Source organism: Larus michahellis, chromosome 8 (assembly GCF_964199755.1).
Source record: "Larus michahellis chromosome 8, bLarMic1.1, whole genome shotgun sequence".
Classification (NCBI taxonomy): Eukaryota; Metazoa; Chordata; class Aves; order Charadriiformes; family Laridae; genus Larus; species Larus michahellis.
In genome coordinates this window covers 45,520,813-45,542,707 of record NC_133903.1, presented here as the reverse complement: position 1 = coordinate 45,542,707, position 21,895 = coordinate 45,520,813, and the positions used below count along the sequence as shown (strand labels likewise).

Genomic DNA, 21,895 nt, shown 5'->3' with positions numbered 1-21,895 from the left:
GTGGCTGATCTGCAACCTTCCACAAGACAATGAAGATAACTATGATAGAGAACCACCGGCAGAATCTTTAACCACAGCTGGGCCAAGAAGGGTCACTTGAAATCCCCACTGCAAAGACTACTATCACAGATAAGCTACCTGCAGGACACAAAGCAGTGTTTATGTTCAGACTATGACCAAATAAAATCAAGGACAAGGAAAGCAGGTGCACTAGGTAAAGGTAATTGATGGAGTATGCTTTCTCCAGGGTAAGTGAGAAATTGAATGGCTGATGAGTATACTCTGCCATAAACACCTATGCACTGAGTGGCAATAATGGGTGCAAGTGCATGTTACAAATGCTACAGAGAAAAATTCCTTCCTGTTTCAAGTAACAGGATTCGTGCACAGCCACTGGATGAACACTGATGTGTCAAGAACTGAAAGCAAGTTTTGCAGGGATAAAAGAAAGGCCAAGTCTTCAAGACTCGAGCCACTGAGACTGCTCCAGCATATGCACAACATGATTGGTATCCCCATGATCTAGCAATAGCGGACACGTCCTATCTTCATGCAGTAGCATCTGGGCAGATTCAAAAAACTGCTCTATAGAACAGTGGCAGAAAGGCTACAAAACCAGTTTTGGTGTCCCATACATTGTTACTAAACTTCTAAACAACTTATAGGAAACCACTGACTGATTTAGTAGCAAATCTGATCTGCAGCAGACCTGGTACGCTGCACCTCACCTGCCAAACCCCTCCATTGGGGTGGGACTGCAGTGGGAACAGCTGGCACCCAGGATGGCGAGTTTCTCTGGGCTAGGCATATTCTTAAGGGAGAGGGACAGAGCTCATGATTGGGACAAACTTGCATTGAACACAGCAAAGAACAAAGAACAGCAATCCAAGATCAGTGTTTCAGGGGAGCACATTTTGCTCCCGATAACTGTCAGCTCTTCTCCATTAATCCATACATTTTATTTTCTGATTTATTTTTTTTTAAAAGGCACCAGCTGCATATGGCTTTAACATGGAACCACGCTTAAAAGAAAGATTGCTTTATCAGGCCAACAGCTATGCAAACAATTTGTTTTGATTTATTTATTTTTGTTGGCAGACGGTTCACCCAGGTTGTGAAGAAACCATAGCATAGATGCAGACACAATGCTAGCCCAGGCACAACTTCTCTCTTGCTTGGCGAGTGAGAAAAACAGACACAGTGGTGGGTGTGCTTTGCCTTGTACACTAGAGCACCAAGGAGGGGCCAGGAGGGACCTGAGTATACATGTTCTGAATACTACAAAGGAAAAAAATCCTTCCTGTTACAAACAACTGGTATGTGTGCACTCCCCTCTCGCTTCCAGGGCCCAGGCACACGGCCAGCTCAGGTGTAACAGAACTCATTAGCTCAGACAGATCCCCATTCAAACAGGTCTCTCGTTCTTTGAGGGCCATTTCCAGTTTGGAAAAGTTTCAGCTACTTTTGTTCCATGCAGAACCCCAGCAAATCAGCCCAGCAGACTTGTCTTGGCACCATATGCCCAGAAACACGAAATGTGGAGAGCACAGTGCAGAGACCTGCAGGGCTCCATGAAAGGTCAGCTCAGACCAAGTAGAACTTATTACCTGCCATTTATTGCCGGCATGGAGGCAGCTCCCGCATACCCAGCAGCTCTACGTCATGTTTTCCCTGGGCAAGGAGAGCTGGCAGCACTGTACCACGACTACCTCGCACTCCCCATGGAATCCTTCAGATGTACTGAGCAAGCAGGAACAGAACAGCACAGGCAAAACCAAGCACTTCCCTGTCACTCTCCTCCCCCAACCAGTACGGATAAAGGGCAAATTCATCTTCGGAAAGCATTTAATCATTGGCTTCTTCCCAGCTGCCAAACAGGCAGCCCAGCAGGTGCTAATTAGCTGCACGTCCTGTGAAATACAAACTTCCCACTGGAAACTGCATTCAAACACCAAACGTGTCTTATGTAGATCATCCAACAACCATTCAGTGGCCACAGTTTTGGTAATAGCCTGAAGTCTGATTAAACCTAACAGCAATATTTTTTCCTGTGTGCTGTTCCTCTTATTCACCCTCATGAGATTCAAGGCAGACGTTATCAATACTAAATCTGTCCTCCAGTCTGTAGCCAAACGCTGATGTTTAAATGGCAATGGCAGTGCCATCATCCTTAGGGCTACAAATGTTAGCTCTCCTGGGAGTGGAAGACATCTCAGCAGCAGCTCACTGGCAGCCCGTTAGTTGCGTTAGCTCCAATAGTTCACATCACAAAGAGCAACTTGTGATGCAGTGGTTCTGCCTACCTGAAACCATCTGTATGGTACGCATAAGAACACAGCGTACGTACATATGTTATATATACAGAGGAATGCAGGTGCTGTTTGATTCTAGTTGAAGTATTAGACAAGTGAACTTATTCCAACAGTAAAAATACGTGGCGTTTATGCAGCTTCTTCAAGTCAAAGTCTGTAAGGTCATACATACACACGCACATGTAAACACACACGCATATTCCTGAATTCACCCTCTCGAGTCCTCCACCTGTTCTCCTCATTTCTGAAAGCAGTAAATGTCCTTATACTCTGAGAGAATCAAACTTACTAAAGGTCACAAGGCAAATAAGTGGCATAACTAGGAACAGATATAGGCCTTTGACACCTAGATAATGAGCTCTCTACAAAGGCTTTCATCTTCAGATAGCCCTCTGCCTTACACGTTCTTCACATGGGTCTGCTACCATCCTTTAATGATAAATTAATGGAAATGAACACCAATATCCTCTGTTTTCACCCTCACTTTCTCCCATTGTTATATAATGAACACACCACCAGGGCAAGCGATCTCCCGCAGTTGTCTGCAGTCATAGTTTATTATATTTTTTTCTTGTCACAGAGAATTTAGATTATTGGGGAGAGCGGGAGATTATTTAACCCATTCATCTATCAACCACTATGCACACACTATGACTATATAAACAAAGCAAGAGGCCTCTGCACATTTTCCTCCCATCTAGAGGAGGAGTTGACTACATTTATCTAAGAATCCTGAGTTATCATGACATATTCTATCAGCTTTGCCTTATAACATCAGAAGATTCAAAAGCAGCTCAGGACTGCTTGATTTCCCTGAACACAAGTACATCTTGACTTCAGGTTGACCCTGAAATTTTCAGACATTTGGAAAAACTAAAAGTAAATAGTTAGAAATTTGGCGGGCAGTGACCACACAGTGAGAACCTGCCTAAGTCTCAATCCTGGCCTTTTTCTCTGTTATTTATGTGGAGGAGTGGAGACCTTCACTGTAAATGTCAACAACACTTAACATTGTTGTTTCTAATGCATAAGCTTCTCGCTTGTATCATTTAAAAAAGACGGGAGACCTTTCCACTCCACAGGACTTACTGCAGGTTATCTCACAGGGTCTACCTTCTGCCTGCCTTGAAAGTAGTCAAATTGGGCTGTTCATGCACTCCCAAGTCGCCAAAAGAAGAGGCTGTAATTTTTCAAGTTGTCCATACCAGCCCATCTTCCTCAAAAATTGGCAAGTCTACATGCCCTTATTGCCAGCAGTAAGTATTTGAATCCGCTGCGTTTGGGTCGGGCAACAGTGTCATGCTGCAGTTCTTCACGTTTGCCCCGCAAGCCGCGGTCAGTGCCCATCTCCACAGCTGGCGACCCAGCTGCCACACCTCGAGCCAACACTTCTGCAGGGTAACTGGGCATCAGCTTCAGCTTTTGGGAATACATTGACTAGAGTGAGGTTGATAGACATCCCGAAAGCAGGCCAGTCTCCTCTGCATATGGGTCCTTGTCCCACAATAACAGAATGACACGTGTGTGTCAGCTTCGGGAGGAGAGTAAGCTAAACACTATCAATGCTATAGATTAAACAAGTCACAATATTTACAAACAAGCTGTGAGAGCACAAACCCAGTGCATGCTTTTATTATTTTTTTTACACTTCCCGAAAAGTTCAGCTCTGTACAAAGTTCCTTCTTCAGCATTTTTTTCCTTAAGATCTTGCTCCATACAGGAGCTGAGAAGTGAGATTTTACAGAAGGATTTGCCACCTTGGTGCCCAGCACAAGGCCACGGACCGAGGTCCCACCACATATTCCGTCCTCCAGCTCTCTCCCAGAAACACCATGTCCAGCTGCAGACAGATGTTATTTGTATTTTAGTGAAGCTGTGAATCCAGTGAGCACAACAGATACCAAAATGAGTTTGAAATTTCCTGCGTCACTTCGTTTTGTTGATCAGCTAACTTTATGAGGTCTATGCAGGAGAAAAGAAGCTACAAAGACTTCCAGAACCTAGCAGCAAATTGCAAACACACAAACTGGCTCTCACAGACAGTTAACTAGAAACTGCAGGAATCTGTCCCCACATCAGCTCTTGTGAGTGAAAACAAGCAAATGGTTTCTTCAGGTCATTAGCTCTGCCAGCCTAGGTGGTTTACTTGAGATACACCTTACTAACAGCAGGATTTAGAACTGCTTCCAATATCACAACACTTCCATTCCTGATTTTTCATGGTATTAAGACAACATGCATATAATGTTGCATAGATACAAAACACAAAACAAAAGAAAAAAAAAAGAAAGGCTGAAAACGCATGGTACCTCCATAACAATTTTAGGAAAACCTGGCATGCGTTAAATGTAAGCTCCAGAAAGCCCTCAAGGCCTTTTTTTTATAACAAGATATAAATAAAATACATAACATTTGGACTCTTGATTTACATCGTAGTTTTGGAGCCTTCAGGGATTTTTTTAAAAAAATCTTTTCTTCACAACCAAGAGTTTGTTTTTTCAGAATACAAGCTTAGTTCCCAACATAATCCCAGGGCTTGGGAAGTTGGAACATTGATTTAAAAAACAATTATGCCAAAAAACGGGCAACATTTTGCAATAACCATGCATTAACTATTTTGATCCAAACTCAAGCCTGAAGCACAGGAAGCAATGCAGCCTGTAGAAACAGGCTAATTCACGCTAAATGAAAATGGACCTTGAAAGATTCACAATTTGCTGTCCAAAGACAAGCAAGGAAATAAATGCACTTGTTCTAGAGGGCTGCATTTGTCGTTCCCTTTGTTCTGCATTTTTGATGCCCTTTCACAGGTGGCCAGGCAATGTCTTCAAGGCCAAAAAACTCAGTAAATACTACACTGATTTCCAATTCTCCTGACCCTTGCAGAAGCATTAAGATGTGTCACTTCAAAACACAACAGCCAGCGAAGACCTGCGCTTCCCTCTAGGAGGTAAAAGACAGGAATAACATGATGTCTCAATTGCCCTTCAACAGTTCTGGGAAGAACTCCAATATGGAGCCACCCAATTAACCGCAAACTTGGGACACCTTTCCCTTCTCAGTGGGTGGGGAGAAAGACTATTCTTTAAGCATATTCAAGAGCAAAGCATCAATTGTGATTGAAAGAAGGGACTGCCCTGGAGGGTTGTACTTTCATCAAGAGAGCTCAAGAGTGAGAATTGATTAACTACAAAATTCACGATACAACTTCCCTTCAGAGGCTTTATTCAGAAATGAAAAGCCAATCCTCTACCTCTTCTGAAACTTTTACATTTTTTTCCCCTCCAAACCTCTCATTTAGTTTCTTGAGGCTATAAAATCAGCTAGATTCCCTGGGGAAACAGCAACATTTTTATAGATATATTCCCATGTGATAATGACAACTATTACCAATTTTGGTCAAATGTAAAATTCTAGTGGAAACTTGTTCAGAAATCTGCCTCAAACTCAAGAAGAAACAACAATTTTGTGTTAATCCCTCCTACTCTGAACAGAACTAACAGCTACAGATGCTTGTGCTTCTGGCTTATTTGTTAAGGAAGAACACATGAAGAACAAAAAAATGCTCACAGTAGGAAAATCATCCGTACAACAAGAGTACAGCTAACAACATAAAGACAAGGCTAGAGAATTAAAGCAGAAAAGAGGCACCTCATTATCAAGCAGATCCAGTTAAACATAGAGAAGGTGTTTGCATGTGATACTCCCACCTCTATAAAGAGCTGGAAGAGTAGGTTGGAAAAGACCTACTTTTCTGATAATTTTTCTTTGGGTCAGCTGTAAATTTCAATTGTGATGTCCAAGTGAATATGTTTTCTCAGAGATAAAGTATTGCTCATGCCAAGAAAGCTGATGTGGAAGAAAAAGCTATGCAAGAAAAGAACACGCATGAAAAGAGATTTTCTCCCGATAACATGTCGATATGCCAACTTTTGCACGCCCGAAAACTCAACATTTTCACTGAAGATGAATGACCTCTCCCCCATGAGACTAATGAAATCACTGCTAAGCAGCACTGAACCATGGTTCTTCCCAGAAGCACTAACACAAAAGAAAACATCCAAATAAAACTGAGTACGAGAACAATTAACCATTGCACAATACATTTATTAGCGTTGGTGCTCTGGGCAAAGACATGATTTCTTTGTCACCAAATGTGTCACCAATTCCAGATGCCCCTCTTGCACCAGATGAAAATACAAAGTCTCCTGGCCAGTACTACACACTATATTTGATAAAATTGTAGTACTTCAAAGATATTCTTAATATTCTCTTATCACCATGGGGGAGAAATTGTTTCCTAAATTCCTGGCGGGAGGCAAATTCTGAGATGGTGAACGTCTTGACATTCACTCCCTAAGAAATAAATATCGCCTTCAAAGACAAACTGATTCAGGGCAACAAAACAGCCTCTCTGCTTAAAACAATCCAGCAGGAACAAAGGTAGAAGTGAAGACCTATAATTACTGCTAAGCAATGACACAATTACTGACTAAATGCATGGAAGAGCTATTACATGGATCATGTTTGTTTAGTTTTTTTAGTGTATGCTGTGCCATGTGTTCTCGCTTAAGTTCAAAAAAAACTGCAGCAACTCTCCCGTCCTCATTACACAGAGAGGATGCCAGATACTATCTACTCTTTCTTATGAAAGCCTTTTATATTCTTTAAGCCACATGTACTGAGAAATTCTATTAATAGTCAGGTATTTCTCCAGTCCTGTTTGTTGCCCTTCTCCAAATAACTCCTTCCTTTTGCTTTAGCTACAGAGGTAAATTTGGGGAGGAGGCCCTCTGGGATTAATAATCTCACTAACACTATAAACAATTTTTCCATTGCTTATTCATTAATGAATTTAACCCTGAAAGCAGTGCACATGCTAGAGGATCTCTGCAGCAATATGGGCAGCACATGCACATTCATACCTCTGTAAGTTACACTGATAGAAGCACTGCTAGGAAAGGGTGCAAATACAAAAGATGACATTTCAATTTCAACTAAAAAATCTCCATGTAAATCAATTAAGAGGCTGAGATTGCCGCACTCTCCTTGCTCTTCACTGAAAAAGCTGCAAAAAGCAGGCTTGGTGGGTGCTGGGAAAGAAGAATTCCTAGAAGCAAATTAGACCCTCGCAAATGGTGAAATGTGGGAGGCACTCCAACATCCCAGTTAATGCCAAAACAATAGCCTGGGACACAGGAGGGTGCTTGACAGCCTGAGCTGTCCCCACAGGACATCTTGACATTTGCAGCTTTTAGAGTTCCAACTTCTTGTTATAGTTTGATCTTCTCAACAACTCTTAAGGTTGACTAATTTCATTGTGTTCCTGAATGACACCCCCCACTTTGGCTATATACACACACTAATAAACAGATCAGCAGCAGGCACGCTGTCCTACTCGAGTCCATCCTATTAAAGTTCCCCGATGGTTTTCACCAGGGCCAACAAATATCCTCCCCTATAATTCTCACGCATTCATAAGGTCACAGGCTAATACAGGCTAGTGACCTTTCTTGATAGGAAGCCTGGATATAGCCATCCTCTTTGGGGGGGGGGGGGGGCGCGGGGCAGGGAGTTAACCTGTTTGAACAATGAGCTCAACTGCCTTCAGGACCAGAGGTCAGCCATTTTATTAATAGAGATGGAGTCGTCATTTCCAAGCACTCACATTGGCACATCCCATTTCTAGAGTCGGTCAAGTCACACAGAGGGAGACAACAAAGCTCAACGTGGCACTGGCAGTCTGAGTTTTTAAAGTAAATGCACTCAAATATGATACCGGCCTATTTGACAACATGGTTATTCTTCATCATTTAGAAAATCTTCATTTAGATTTCTGAAAGATAACCTCATGCGTTCATAGCCAGATGCAGAAGTCACCGGGTGAAACCTAGAGCCACTGTTGCACAGAAGACTAAACTAGATACTTGTAGAGAACCTCTGCAGTATGAAAACCTGTGAGCAAATACACTCATGTCTTTTCAGAAATATGACATATCTATTTCTTTACCTATTTTCTGCACACAGAGAAAGCAAGAACTCCCACAAAGGGCTACAGACATCGGTGATGAAAGCACTGACACCTTCAATCTGCTGTATCAGCTCCACCACTCCTGACGGTTCTCAGCTCCGCTTCTGTCCCACATTGCTGGAGACTGGGATCAAGTAATTAGTAATCTGGATCCTTGGTCCAGATCTTTGGTGAAAAGAGGCAGGCAGAGTCAACCAGTACAACATGTACTAATACTCTGCCTAGTTAAGGCAGTTTAAGAAAAAGGTACAACATTATAAATTCCTCCTCATCTATTCCTAATACCTTGTAGAGGATACTCAGAGACCATTGTTCAAAAAGGGTTTGTACACGACTTCCTACCGTGTGCCTCATCCCAGAAAGTCCTGTCCATAAAGCAGTAGGGTCACCACCTGCTTATTCCTGTGCTGCTTTCTTTGAGCAGACAAGCAATCACTAAGGTGGTTAACTAACGATAGCAGCAGTTCCCAATCCGACACGAGATGTGCATTATTTCCACTGCAATATTCCATTTCAGAACCAGCATCATCTGGGGCAAAGTCTAAAAACTTTCACGTTCAGAATCATATTCACCTTGAGGCTTTCTACACGAAAATGCTCTTGGGGACAGTGGAGCACTTTGGTCACAAAACCCCCTGCATGGGCTAACGGCCACATCAGAAAATGGAGAAAAGCAGCGAGCATTCTTTCATGAAGAAACACTATTAAGCTCTCTTGTTATACTGAGTACTTTTTAGCATCTGGAGATGGAAGAACTGTCTTTAAAATCAGATTCTTTTTGAAGAAAATGAAGATCCCTGATGAACTGTGTCAAAATGATCAACATACTGCCTTCTCCTTGATATGATCACCTTTAAAGAGCGGTAGTCCTGCTCTGAAAATTTCTGAGCCATTTCTACTCTTTTACATGTACTGTATAGAGACGTGTTATTCCAAATTAGTGCTCCTCAAAAGCTGCTTTTCCCTAAAGTTTGCAAGACTTGTTCTTGCAATCTTGGAATTGTTCTTTCTTGGACTAGTAAACACCAAGTGATGAGTGAAAAAGGACTTCTTTCAGTTCTTTTCAGAGACAAAGCAAAGAAAAACTTAGCTAAGTGTCTGAAGCATAGAGAGAAACTTTACCAAGAGAAAGCAGAAATGGTCGATGAGCCTCCAAGTTGCTAGGAATCTCTCAATTTCATAACTTAAGTACTTTCAAGCTACCACAGATTAGTTTCTAGAAGTTTCTTGGAACATGCAGCATTACTGAAAGCGAGCTCATCCTGTAGCTATATTTCACACACACAAAAAAAAATCCATTTTGCACTTGGACTTAGATCACAGTGACTTGAGAACGCCGGATGATATTCACCGAGTTCTCAGCAAAATCTTCCCATTACCAACCCAGCTACAGTCGGTAAACACTGACTGCCCTTCCCAGTGTGATGCACGTCAGAAATCCCAGCTGATGGTGTCACAGGGCTTCCCTAACGCACAGAGCAAAACTCCTGCCCCATCTGTTTCAACACAGGCACGTCTCTCTACACTTTCTCAGCCGCCCCGACTACTCTTTTTCCCATGAACATCCCAGCTCTGATAGTCTTCATCTTGCAGCAGCACGTGACTGCGCTCCACGCTGCCTGCCTGGGTCAGTTGTTTGGATATCATTAGATTGCCCTGACTGAAAGGCCTAATGAGGTGCTGATCCCATCATCCAATCACTCAGCTGAGCCAGAATGCATCCCATGGGACAGACAGAAAAGACTGATGCAAGAATTCCAAGTGATGTGTAACATGAAAGGGCGCCATTCGCATCGCTAGGACTCACAGCCTGTCAGCACGGCCATTAGAAATCCTGGGCTACAGAGATTTATAATTCAACCCTCCCACACACAGAACTTGCTCCAGACTGAAACTTGGCACAAAATTCAGTCCCAGGAGGGCATTAAAAAAATAACCCATTCAACGGTTTCCGTCCCATGGCTTCAGCTCACAGCCATTTAAATAATGGCAATTTCTCATTTCTCTTTTTAACTGAGGAAATCCAATATAAAACACCAGATTTACATAACATTGCAGTGGTGATACAAGCTGGCAACAAACCCAGGGAGAAGGCTGCCAGAGCCGTTCCGTCATCCCCTTTTGGTGAATTTCTCCATTTGGATTCAGTTTAACGGAATGATTTTTATTAGGTCTAGCTGACATCATGTGTAATTGCAAATCCCACCTCCACGTTGGTCAGGCAGCTTGCCCTAGCTTTGTACACCTTGTGTGCCTGTTAGAAGGGGACAAGCCCTCCTGCGCTCAACGCAGCCTTCCACTTGTGCTGCCACTGTTATTTCTTTGCTGCAAACTCTGCTGGCTGATTTAGAGGACAGTAATTAGTTGCCTATTGAGCTGCAAAAGACCAACTGGACAAGGAATGGACATATACAAAACAAAGAAGGGAATTGATGCAAGCCAAAAGAAATTTGTCAGTAGAGCCTTTGATTTGATCAGGGATTGTTCTGACAACTACCACATCTGCTTCCAGGGAGAGGGACAGACCCAAGCCTATTGTGGCTGCAGCCCTTTCTCTACCAGGTATTTCAATTCCTCTGAGGGCCATCTGTAGTCTTGAGTTTGTCGGTGGAAAAAAATAATCTTGGAAGTTGATGCAATGCTACAAGCACTTCCTAATAAATACATCAGACTTCAGGAAGTCTGCAGCAAATCACTGCTATGACCACAACCCTTCTGCTCCACCACTACTCACCCAGAGAGGCCTTTGGTGGCACACGCAGGATAGCAAGAAGCTTGTGTCACCCGCAAAATATACCACTTGCTGGGTGGGCTACTGGCTCCCAGCTCATCACCACCAGCACCACTCTTTGCTCTCCCACAGTATATCTGAGACACAGCCTCTGCTGCCACACTCAAGCTGGAGGACAAGGCATATTACAAATCGTCACCAAAGCATCTGAACTAATTTTTCCTATTAGTTATAAAAGCCCACAAATAGCACAACTATAAAACAGTTATACAACCAAAAAATTTGTATCAGTGGTCAACTCTAAGGCTCCAAAACTCAGAAAGTGGAGTCCTTCCTATTCTTTAGAGAATTACCAACTTAAAGGTACTTTAAATCAGTTTGGACTCTCTCTGCCGCTGTCAGCCAAGATGCTACAGCAGTCAAAATGCTTCTTCCACAATGATGGCACATTTAAATTGCCATTGTTGCACTGACTCCCACCATGTGCTAAACCATCCTCCCTAAGACAAGCCTCTGAGGTCCACGTTCCAGCTGTGAAAACCCTTTTGAGCTTGAGAGCTGCAAGTACAATGTTCCTCTAGAACAGGAAAAAAGTTGAGCCCAAGGGAACACCTGAGCTTTCAGTACAGAAAAACAAGATGTGTCAAGCACCTGCAGAATGACCTTCTTTTCCAACAGCTGTACAATTTTCTCATACCTTGTCCTTTAATTCCAAAGGGGGGTACAAAGTCCCTGATACGTGCCCATTTCCTGAAGGAATCATCCAAGAACATTGGTGCCGGCTTCGAGAACCTGAGAAAACGAAAATGAGAGAGAAATTAACTCCTGAACTAGGAAGGATAAATTTTTGTAGGGAGGTTGAGAGAAATCATACTTAAGTGCTGATTCTACATTCTCACTGGCAATACAGCAACGTAGAAGATTTTCCTTTTACCCAAAGGTGCCAGCAGTGGTACAAGTCTGTCAGAATTAGTGCCATGAGGACCAAATTGTACCACGAGGTGCCAAACCACTAAAGTTGTGAGCCTGGCAATCACTTCCACTCAGCAATTTAGAACTTCCACACTATTGTTTGGCTACTAATTTAGCTACAATAAGTTGTAAATTGCAACCAGAGTTTAGGCAGCTTTACTTCCAGCTTTGTAAGCACAAGCCAATTTATGTGCTGTCTATGTATGCGTGCGAGGAAGGGGTGCAGAGTTGCCTTTATATTGTCCATTACATATAAGACTGCTGCGCCGGGCAGGTATGAATGCACTGGGCAAATGCATGTGGAGAGCAAGGCTGGGGTTATCTGCTCTCACGGCTGCTTCTGCCTCGCTCATATGCCCATACACAGCAGCTATCATAACACGGGCAGGAAAGGAAACAGTTCAGGAGACCACGAAGCAGCACTTAGCTTACAGAGAATGGAAATTCAGTACAGATGTAGGTGTTTTATTCTGCATTCACTAACACATAAATGATTCAAGAGAGGTCCTTGCCAAACCAAACAGTTGTGATCTATCCAAACTCATTTACAAAAGAGAGAACTAGTCCTTCTTAACCATGTCATTATGGGAATACATTATCCTAATTATACCCTCAACAGACAAACACAGCAGCTACTAAAAGATTGTCTCTTCTAGAAACAATTAGTACAGTGGAAGGAAACAATTAGGAAAAGAAACTACCGAAATATTAATTTTCATACGAGACCATTTCTGAGTATAAAGATCACGGCTAGTACTATTAGAAATCCGTTCATTCAATCATATCAAGATGGTAGCAGGGATGTTCTGAATCAAAATCAATCCCACTATGCTATAGAAACGAGGAAAGGAATGTACTGCAAGTTCAGAGTCAGAGAGTACATCTCCACTACAGCCATACTGCAAGTGCAACATACACGTATCTGAAATAGATATGGCCTGGCTAACCTGGGGACTGGCAGTGGGATAGATGCAACACACCAGTTTAACCCTCCCTTCAGGCTGATTTTGCACGCACCATGCAACTCCACGCTACTGCAATCAGAAACTTTTGGACTTGAACTACCTGATTTAAGATAAACTCATCTACGCTGTGCCACAGCCAGGTAGAGAGCAACAATTTCAGATAGCAGCACGGTGAGGAAAGGATGGAATGAATTCTGAATTATAAACTGCTCAAAGTACAGTCCTATCACAGATGCCCCAGTAAATCGGAGGTTGCAGAAATCTCTGGGAAGGGGGAAGAGAGAGACCAAGAGCATCTAACAAAACAAGAACAGAAGACTCCAACTCACCCATGCATACCACCGCTTCACATCCACTCATGCAATCTTTAGTCAGATCATCTATAACCATAAAAGCAGGATGCACAGATTACATGGCTGATCTAGAAGGAAAGGAATGTTTTTCCAGAGCTGAGGATACAAAAGGATCTATATAACTTTATCTGGGAAAAGGTGCAGAAGATGTGTTAGGTATCTTAGGGCTTCTGAAGGTCTTAAATAAAAAACAAAAAACCACAGGGCTATTTTTTTAAAAAAGAAAAAGAACAGGATACAATAATACTCCGAAAATATCCTAAAAGCTTCAATAACCTGACAAATTAGTTCAATGTTTTTTCAAGCATGTTGGTGCTCTCAAATGTAATATTATGTTACACTGGTGGGTCTCCAAGGAGTTACCTCTACTTCCTTCCAACATCAATAGAAGAAATCTTTGCAGGCTTCTCATACAGTGTATAAGCTTGTATAGTCTTAATGGCACCGATGTTCGCAGCTCTTTCTTACAGACACCCCTTGAACTAACAGCAGAAGTCAGGTCCCACAGAATGGTCCCCATTCTCCCCAGGCAGCAGCCACAGTAAAGGATGATGGCATTGTCTGGGCGTCACCAGCACCTTTGGGCTGGTTTGTAGGTGACCTGGTTTGTTAGCTCACCAGCTACTCTGGTTGCCACCATAGCATGCAACCTTCAGGAAAATCTTCGATGCTTCAGAAAATGCATATATGAGCAGGTTTTATTCTCCTCTCAGGAATCGTAGAATGGTTAGATTTGGAAGGGACCTTAAAGATCATCCAGTTCCAACCCCCCTGACACGGGCAGGGACACCTCCCACTAGACCAGGCTGCTCAAAGCCCCATCCAGCCTGGCCTTGGACACTTCCAGGGATGGGGCATCCACAGCTTCCCTGGGCAACCTGTTCCAGTGCCTCACCACCCTCACAGTAAAGAATTTCTTCCTAATATCTAACCTAAATTTCCCCTCTTTTAGTTTAAAACCATTACCCCTCGTCCTATCGCTCCACTCCCTGATAAAGAGTCCCTCCCCATCACTCCTATAGGCCCCCTTTAGGTACTGGAAGGGGCTATAAGGTCTCCCTGGAGCCTTCTCTTCTCCAGGCTGAACAACCCCAACTCTCTCAGCCTCTCCTCATAGCAGAGGGGCTCCAGCCCTCTCATCATCTTTGTGGCCCTCCGCTGGACTCAGTCCAACAGGTCTATGTCCTTCTTATGTTGGGGGCCCCAGATCAGGACCAACAGGATTCCCTACAATAATGCTATAAAGTAGTGCAGAGTAAATAAAAAACTTAGCCGGTTAAGAGCACTGCACGAAAAAGAAGGTACAGGCTGCAGGATCAGGCCTAACTCAGAAGTTGGTATTATTTATAGATGCAATTAACTGGTCCATTTGCAAGTCATACACCAGGAAAAGACAGTAGTCTGACACGGAGTATTGAGCATCTGTCCCTAATGCAGATTGCCCCTTACGAGGTGCCTGGCAAAACCAGGAGGAAGGTCAGATCCTCCTGGGGCCCCAAAGGGAGTTCCAAAAAGCAGCTGAAGCGCTAGCAGGACTCATCTGATGCTCTATGGTGTCCCACTTGTGAACAAAGTGATGCCCGAAGAGAAGGGTGAAGTGACCATTGTCCTTGTTATTGTACTTGCTACAAGAAGCTTCAGGATTTTTCTAGCAAAGAACACAATAGCCTTAGACCACCTACTATTATTTGGTAATATTTAACAATATTGTACACAGAGACAAGGAAACTGACTTTCAACTCATACTTTTGCTTCATTTAAAGAGCAGGGAGGAACAGTTTGGGGGGAAATATTATATCCATAAGGGGGAAAAAAAAAGGGCAAATTTGAGGATATTTAGCTCCCATAAATCTTGAAGGTAATTCCATTTTGGAAATATTAAGAAATCATGAATGCTGTAAGCTCATGATCTAAGAAAAGCACTTTGCCACCTCAATAAATTAGAGCAGGCCAGAACCGATGTCCAGCAGTGACAGGGAAACGCTGTCTGCCAGACCTCTCCAGGAGCGTGGCTGTTCTGTCTCGGCTCTGAAGCGCGTCTGGCATGTTCTAGGACCCTTCAGGAAATATCAGGATATGCCTTAAACAGGCCATGGGAATGCTCTCTGCAGAGCACCTAAAATACATTCCAAGGAATGCGTGGGAGTTTGTCAAACAGAAAAAGTAAATGTTTCTAAATGATGCTAAATTCTGTATCTACTGAGCAGCTTACATACGGGATGCTGCATTTTACACGAGTGGTCGGCTGCTGCTGCCCAAAGGCAGGTGAGCTTCACTAACAACCACAGCTCCAGAAGAGCTTGTGCTCTAGGGGCAAACAGCACGTAAAGCGAAAGTTTTGATTTTTCAAATTTGATTTTTAACCACCTCCTATCTACCCCACCTCAAACTCCAGAACAGACATAATGCAACCTCATAGCACATGACAGCCATGAAAAGGTGAGAAATTTGGGTGCCTGTGGCACCTGCATGATTTCGGAGAGAAATGCCAAGCATCTAAAAATCACTACTTTGAATGACATACCCCAATAAAAGAGCAAATGACATCTAAATAGACAAAATCTGGACTCAATGATCTTAAAGATCTTTTCCAACCTAAATGATTCTATGAAATGCTGGATATGATAATTATGAGGTACAGTCCAAATCTCTCCCAGCTCTCATTTGCATTCCTTATACAAAGGCATTAGGAAAATCTCTGACACAATTTATCACTGCTCACAGCAAAAGTGCACTGCCAGGAAACTGCTCTTAAACCAGAATCTACATACACAAGAAAGTGTGATATATATTTGTGCCTAGGAGATCACAGCTTACGCCACAAAAAAAATAACATTTCCAGTTATTTTTTCCCTGACAAGTAAGAAGAGTTGTGACCCAAAACCATTTCCATGCGGAGGGCTGAACTACCCTGCTAGAAGCTCCCCAGCCAAGTTTTCCGACCATTTCCATTCTGTCCTTGATACACAGATCCATTCACAGCTACTCCTCCTTGATGTGTGCTGCGGTGTTCAATCAACATCAGCAGCGTTAACTTCCCAAAGCATTGCGCGAATCCTAGACCAGCACCGCCTCTATCAAAGCAGCTATTGAACAACTTCAGATATTTAATCTTGACTAGAATTGGCTCCCTACTCCTACCTGCTGCTTTCAAGACAATTAATACATACATGTGTAGAAGGGAATAAGCTAGACCAGAGACAAAATAAAATAAACTGACTGATAGTCTTTGTCTAGAACAAGGAGGGAGCAAGACAAGGCCAAGTCCCTGGAAAGAGTAGAGGAGAAGATGGCACCACATTTCTAGAAATCATGACACTAAGGAAAGGCAGATGGGCAGCCACTAGGCTCCACTAGGGGCTTATTTCTCAGATATTTACTTCCTTTTTTTATTCGGTCCTCCTATAAGCCGTCCTGCCCTTTTGTTTCTTCTTTAGTCAGGGAGAACCGGCAGCAAAGAAAAACTGGAAGCTGAAGGAAAAAACCAAAATGGTGCTAGAACCTCATGTTATACATAACCTGCACATTGCACTTGTACAAGGGCAGGAACAACCTTCTTTTTTAAAAAGACAAAACTGCAAAAAAACACACACATGAAACAATGACTTTTTTTTTCCCAGCATGACTTCTACTCTCTCTTTTGTTTGCTTATGCTCAAAAGCACCCGTGGTTAAACAGAAAGCACATCTACCAATTTTATTAATAAAATGGCCAAAATACAAACCAAAGCACTCTAGCACTGAATAATTTGCTCTGATAGAGGCATTTATAAAAATACGGAGAGAAAATCTAAACTAACCTTTTTCTTTCTCCCTAGTGAGACCTAGATGTATGTCCTCTCCCCTGTCTCCCTCTCTGGGGAGCAGCATGGTATGATAGCATAGGGAAGGAGGAGGCTTGTGATGTCCTGATTTCACATCTCTTATTGACATTAATCCTCTGTCAAAATTCCAAGCAGCTCAAAGATTCCTCAAGCAGCTGAAAAATTTAAGAAACCATATTAATAAGGATTAACCCCATCCTACAACCGACATACTTCTTTCCTTAAATCAGCAAAGAGAGCCAAAAAAAATGGATGGCTGCAAGAAGAAAATCTTTAGTAGTAGAGATCAGGCCAAAAATTAAGTTGATCTTAACAAACTGCAGAAATGGTCTAAAAGAAAATCAGACAATACAGTAAAGATAACTTCGTACTGAAGAATGGCAACGCTGGGTCAGTGCACCAGACCACTGCCATTAGAGACCCCTAGTTCCTCTTTTGGAAGACAGAGTGAGCCACTGATCCCTATCCATCTTCTCCCATGCTATTCATGCCTACAGACCCCGAGTATCTACAGTTGCCCCTTTCGGGCTGAAAAGTCCTCAACTATTTGGCCATTCTCTATACAGACGCCACTGAATTATGCAGTGGTACAACACCACTTTGCTTTGTTCTCTGCCCTTTTCTAATAACTCTAGCATTTGGATTTTTCCATTACTGAGCTGGTGTAATCGGTTGTTCCCTCGCAGCTCTGCAAGAAGAAAGCATCTGGAGCATCATCAGTCCTCTCGCCCTCTTTGCTCTCCATCACCTCGTAGGTTGTTTAAACTCCTCGGTGCAGGCATTTTCCCATTGCCTGCTCACTGCTCTATTTAGAGCCAAACCAGCTGCTCCAACATATCTGAAAGGGCCTCTATGCACTGTGGTTCATACACAGAACGTTGTCACACCATTGCAGAAAAGATAAACATCCTATCATGACTGAAAAATATAAGTATCACAGCTGTAAAACCTGTTAAGTACCCCACTTTATTCAGGATCAGAAAGCATCAGCTCAAGGACCATGGGCCTCACGCAAAAATCATGAACAAACTGGAAAAAGGCTGTAGGAGAGCTGTGAAAAAGATCTAAGGTCTAGAAAACATGATCTCTGAGGTAAGCTAGAAAGAAATTAATTTGTTTAGTCTAGAGAAGAGAAAATTGAAGGTGGGCATGATAAACCGTTAAAAATTACGAGGCTGTTGCAAAAGAGAAAGGTAATATCTCCATATCCCTAGTAAATAGAAGTAGTAGCCCTGGGCTTAAAACGCAGCAAAGGAAACTTAAACATTAGTAAAAGGTTTCTCATGCTTGGGATTATTACACATTGAAATCTGTTGCCTGGACATGGGTTACAGAACCTGCATCAACTACATTAGTTTCTGATTTTATAGTATTATTTTTAAGAACAAGTTTGCATCTGTCAAGCATGGGTTAGTCATAGCAGTGCCTACTTTTAAGAAGGAAAATTCAATAGATGATCTTTTGAAGCTTTGCACAGGTCTATTACTTTTAAAACCATTTTCATACTGGGATAATGTTGCTAGGCGGTGACCAAGTACTGAAGCTACAGTCTGCTGTGGTTGAGAATCAAGAGCTACCCCTCAGACTCCTTGGGATTATGAAATACTTGCCTTCATACATGGTAATCAAATTTCAGTACAAACACAACCGTAGATAAGCAGCCACATGGATTTTGCGAGCCTGCTGCCTGCCAAGACTGCTTTCTGTTTGTACCCTGTACCTTTGTGATAAACAGGAAGACACGTAAAGTTTAACCTTTCTGCAGTCATTAATATCTTGTGCTTACGCACCACCAAGGCACAAAAATCAAAGACTGATTTAATATCAGCTCAGTACCTCCTGCTAACTGGCTATGTTCTGACATGCATGAGGTCTAACAAAGTGCCCTGAAGAGCTTACCTGGAGTGTCTCTACATAACGCAAATAATCACTCTGGGGACTGAAAATTTTGACAGAAACCATTAAAGACAAAAAGAAACCTGATTGCCTGCTCCAACCAAATCATCAGACTTTCCTACAGATTCTCCAAATGCTTCAGACAAAAAACACACAAGCACACATAAAAATAACAAGAAGCTTGGTTTAAAGGTTGGCTTCCTTTTGGGGGAAAAAAAAAAAAAGGGCAAAAATACCCCAAGCTATAAAATTTAGACAAGGCAGAAACTTTGTCCTGACCTGCCTCACGGTGTAGCATATAAGACAACATTCAAAATTTGTCATTGCTCACCAAACCCTCTAATACCAAAACACAATTATGAAAGGGTGAAAAGCTGACTTCTAGACAGCGTAGAATGATGTTAGTTTAAAAACCAGCCTCCTAACATCATTTCAATGTCATAGTTTGCTTTTCATGTGTTATTGTCAAAGATGCAAGATTGAATTACAGATAGTTTTTCCTACCAGAAGCCAGGTGGGGTGTTCAAGGCCTTTTGAGGGAGCACTGAGCCAAACAGATGAGATTACATGGTATTTGGAAACATGATGAAGGTGAGCAAAAGCAGACTGTAATTACTGCCTGAGTTTTCAAAGCCTTCCGTGCAAATAAAAAATGAGATGAGGAGGGAAGGAAAAAGGGTCCAATCCTTCCCCCTAACAGAAAGAGTCGGCTCACATGGAAGACACCAGCCAGCAACTCTGCCAGCTGGCCAAAGTTTAGCACAATTACGTTCCTGCTCACATTCCACCGGGACAGGAAGGAGATTGCTGTTTCTAATGAAAAAGAATAGGACAGCAGTCATCTAGGCTAATTGCTGCTGGGCAACGTTGCACTCCCAAAAGGCAGAAAAACTGGTTTTTCTGGTGAAGATATAGCATGCATTCCAGAAAACTGCAGATGATGGGCTGTCATGCTTTAACCCCAGAAAGCAACTAGGACCACACAGTCGTCCGCTCGCTCCCCCCAGTAAAGACTGGGGAGAGAATCAGAAGAGTAAAAGTGAGAAAAAACTTGTGGGTTGAGATAAAGACAGTTTAATAGGTAAAGCAAAAGCCGAGCACACAAGCAAAGAAAAACAAGGAATTGATTCACTGCTTCCTGTCAGCAGGTGGGTGTTCAGCCATCTCCAGGAAAGCAGGGCTCCATCCCATGTAACGGCTACTTAGGAAGGCAAACACCATCGCTCTGAACGCGCCCCACCCCACCCCCCTTCCTTCTTCTTCCCCCCATTTTATATACTGAGCATGACATCACACAGTATGGAATATCCCTTTGGTCAGTCGGGGTCAGCTGTCCCGGCTGTGTCTCCCCCCAACTTTTTGTGCCTCCCCAGCTTACTTGCTGGCGGGGCGGTGTGAGGAGCAGAAAACGCCTTGACAACCAAAACCATCAGTGCGCTACCAACTGCCATCATGAATCCAAAACCAGCTGCTAGCAAGAAAGTTAACTCCGCCCCAGTGAAACGATGACATGGGCACAGTTTCCATCACCGACCCATTGTCTTTCATCATAGATACTAATTAACTGGTCTATTAAAACGCAGTGACTGAACTTTGCTTTTATAAAGCCATATTACCATTCTCTTTATTCTCCTTGCAGAGAAAAGTTAATCCACAGCCATGCTATTGCCAGAAATCCTCCCCACCCACTGCTCATCCCTGCCACCATCGGCACGTTTGACTCTCCTGAGCTCCCAGCTTACGGTAGAGCACATCAAATTGCACGTCACTGTTTCAAAAACCTCTAATCTTGTTTTCACCTAACACATTACTTAATGTATATATCTATCTTGATGTTATCCTACTGTATCAGAGCAATTTTCATATTTGAAAGCATTGAAAGGAACAGTGAAATCTTCAGTGGCCTTCATAACACGTAATAATGCCACTGCAGAAGGAGCCTGGAATACTTAATTCTTCCATCTAGAACAGACAGCACATATTGGTTTTGTGCACGTACATCAAGAAAGCTGAAAAGAAATTGGTACGTATGTAGAGAATAGGACAATGATGAAAAAGAGCCTTCCGTCATCAGCTAAACCAAAAATGCACATATTGTTCAGCACAGCCAAGCACAAGCACAGAACAGATGTGGCTGCTCTGTCTACGTACAGCACAGGGGATGCAGCATCAACGGAAAAGAGCTATTGAAGCTAACAAACAAATAGGCACAAAAGACAAATGAGCATGACCTGATCGCGATACAGCCAGCTGAAGATGAAAATAAGGTCACTAACGTTTAAAACGGGTAAGCTTCAAAACAGGTTTGTGATGGAAGCTGAGGAAGACAAGCAAGTGCAAAACAAATTACGTGAGGTGAAGCTTTGTTAGTTTATGAAAGGGGTTGCATGATTTGGTGTCTGCGTAAGGCCGGAGACTGGACTTTGTAACTTACTCAGTTCCTGAATGCCTGATGTTCCTTCACCTCTGGCATATTGCTCTCATCCAGGTCAAAAATGTGCTTGGAGCAAAATTTTACTGCCTAAGTCTTACTAGAGTGAGGATGCTGGCAGAAGAAATGTCAATGTTTCAAGCATCTTTACTGAAACAGATGGGTTGTTCTGAAAGAAAAGAGTCTTAATTTTTTCAAGGCTCATACTCTTCGAGAATGATCGATGCCATTTCAGAACCTAGACAAAAAATTCCTCTTAAGATGATATGGAAATTTTTTATCTGCTGCAAAGTACGCACTATGGCATGGCATTAACAGAGGTATTGTCAGCTCTTCTCCTTTTCTTATGTGGAGTCCAATATTCCAAAAAGTTCTCCAGGA

At 42.7% G+C, this 21,895-nt stretch overlaps 1 protein-coding gene across 15 annotated transcripts in view; it reads right to left on the bottom strand.

Moving 5' to 3' along the window:
* Window positions 1-21,895, bottom strand: part of ST3GAL3 (ST3 beta-galactoside alpha-2,3-sialyltransferase 3) — a 194,032-nt gene that overhangs the window by 65,202 nt on the left and 106,935 nt on the right. For all 15 annotated transcript variants that reach the window (XM_074599488.1, XM_074599481.1, XM_074599487.1 and 12 more), the window contains one exon: window positions 11,772-11,866. In XM_074599488.1, coding sequence (XP_074455589.1) covers window positions 11,772-11,866 — 95 coding nt within the window. The remainder of the gene's footprint in view (window positions 1-11,771; window positions 11,867-21,895) is intronic.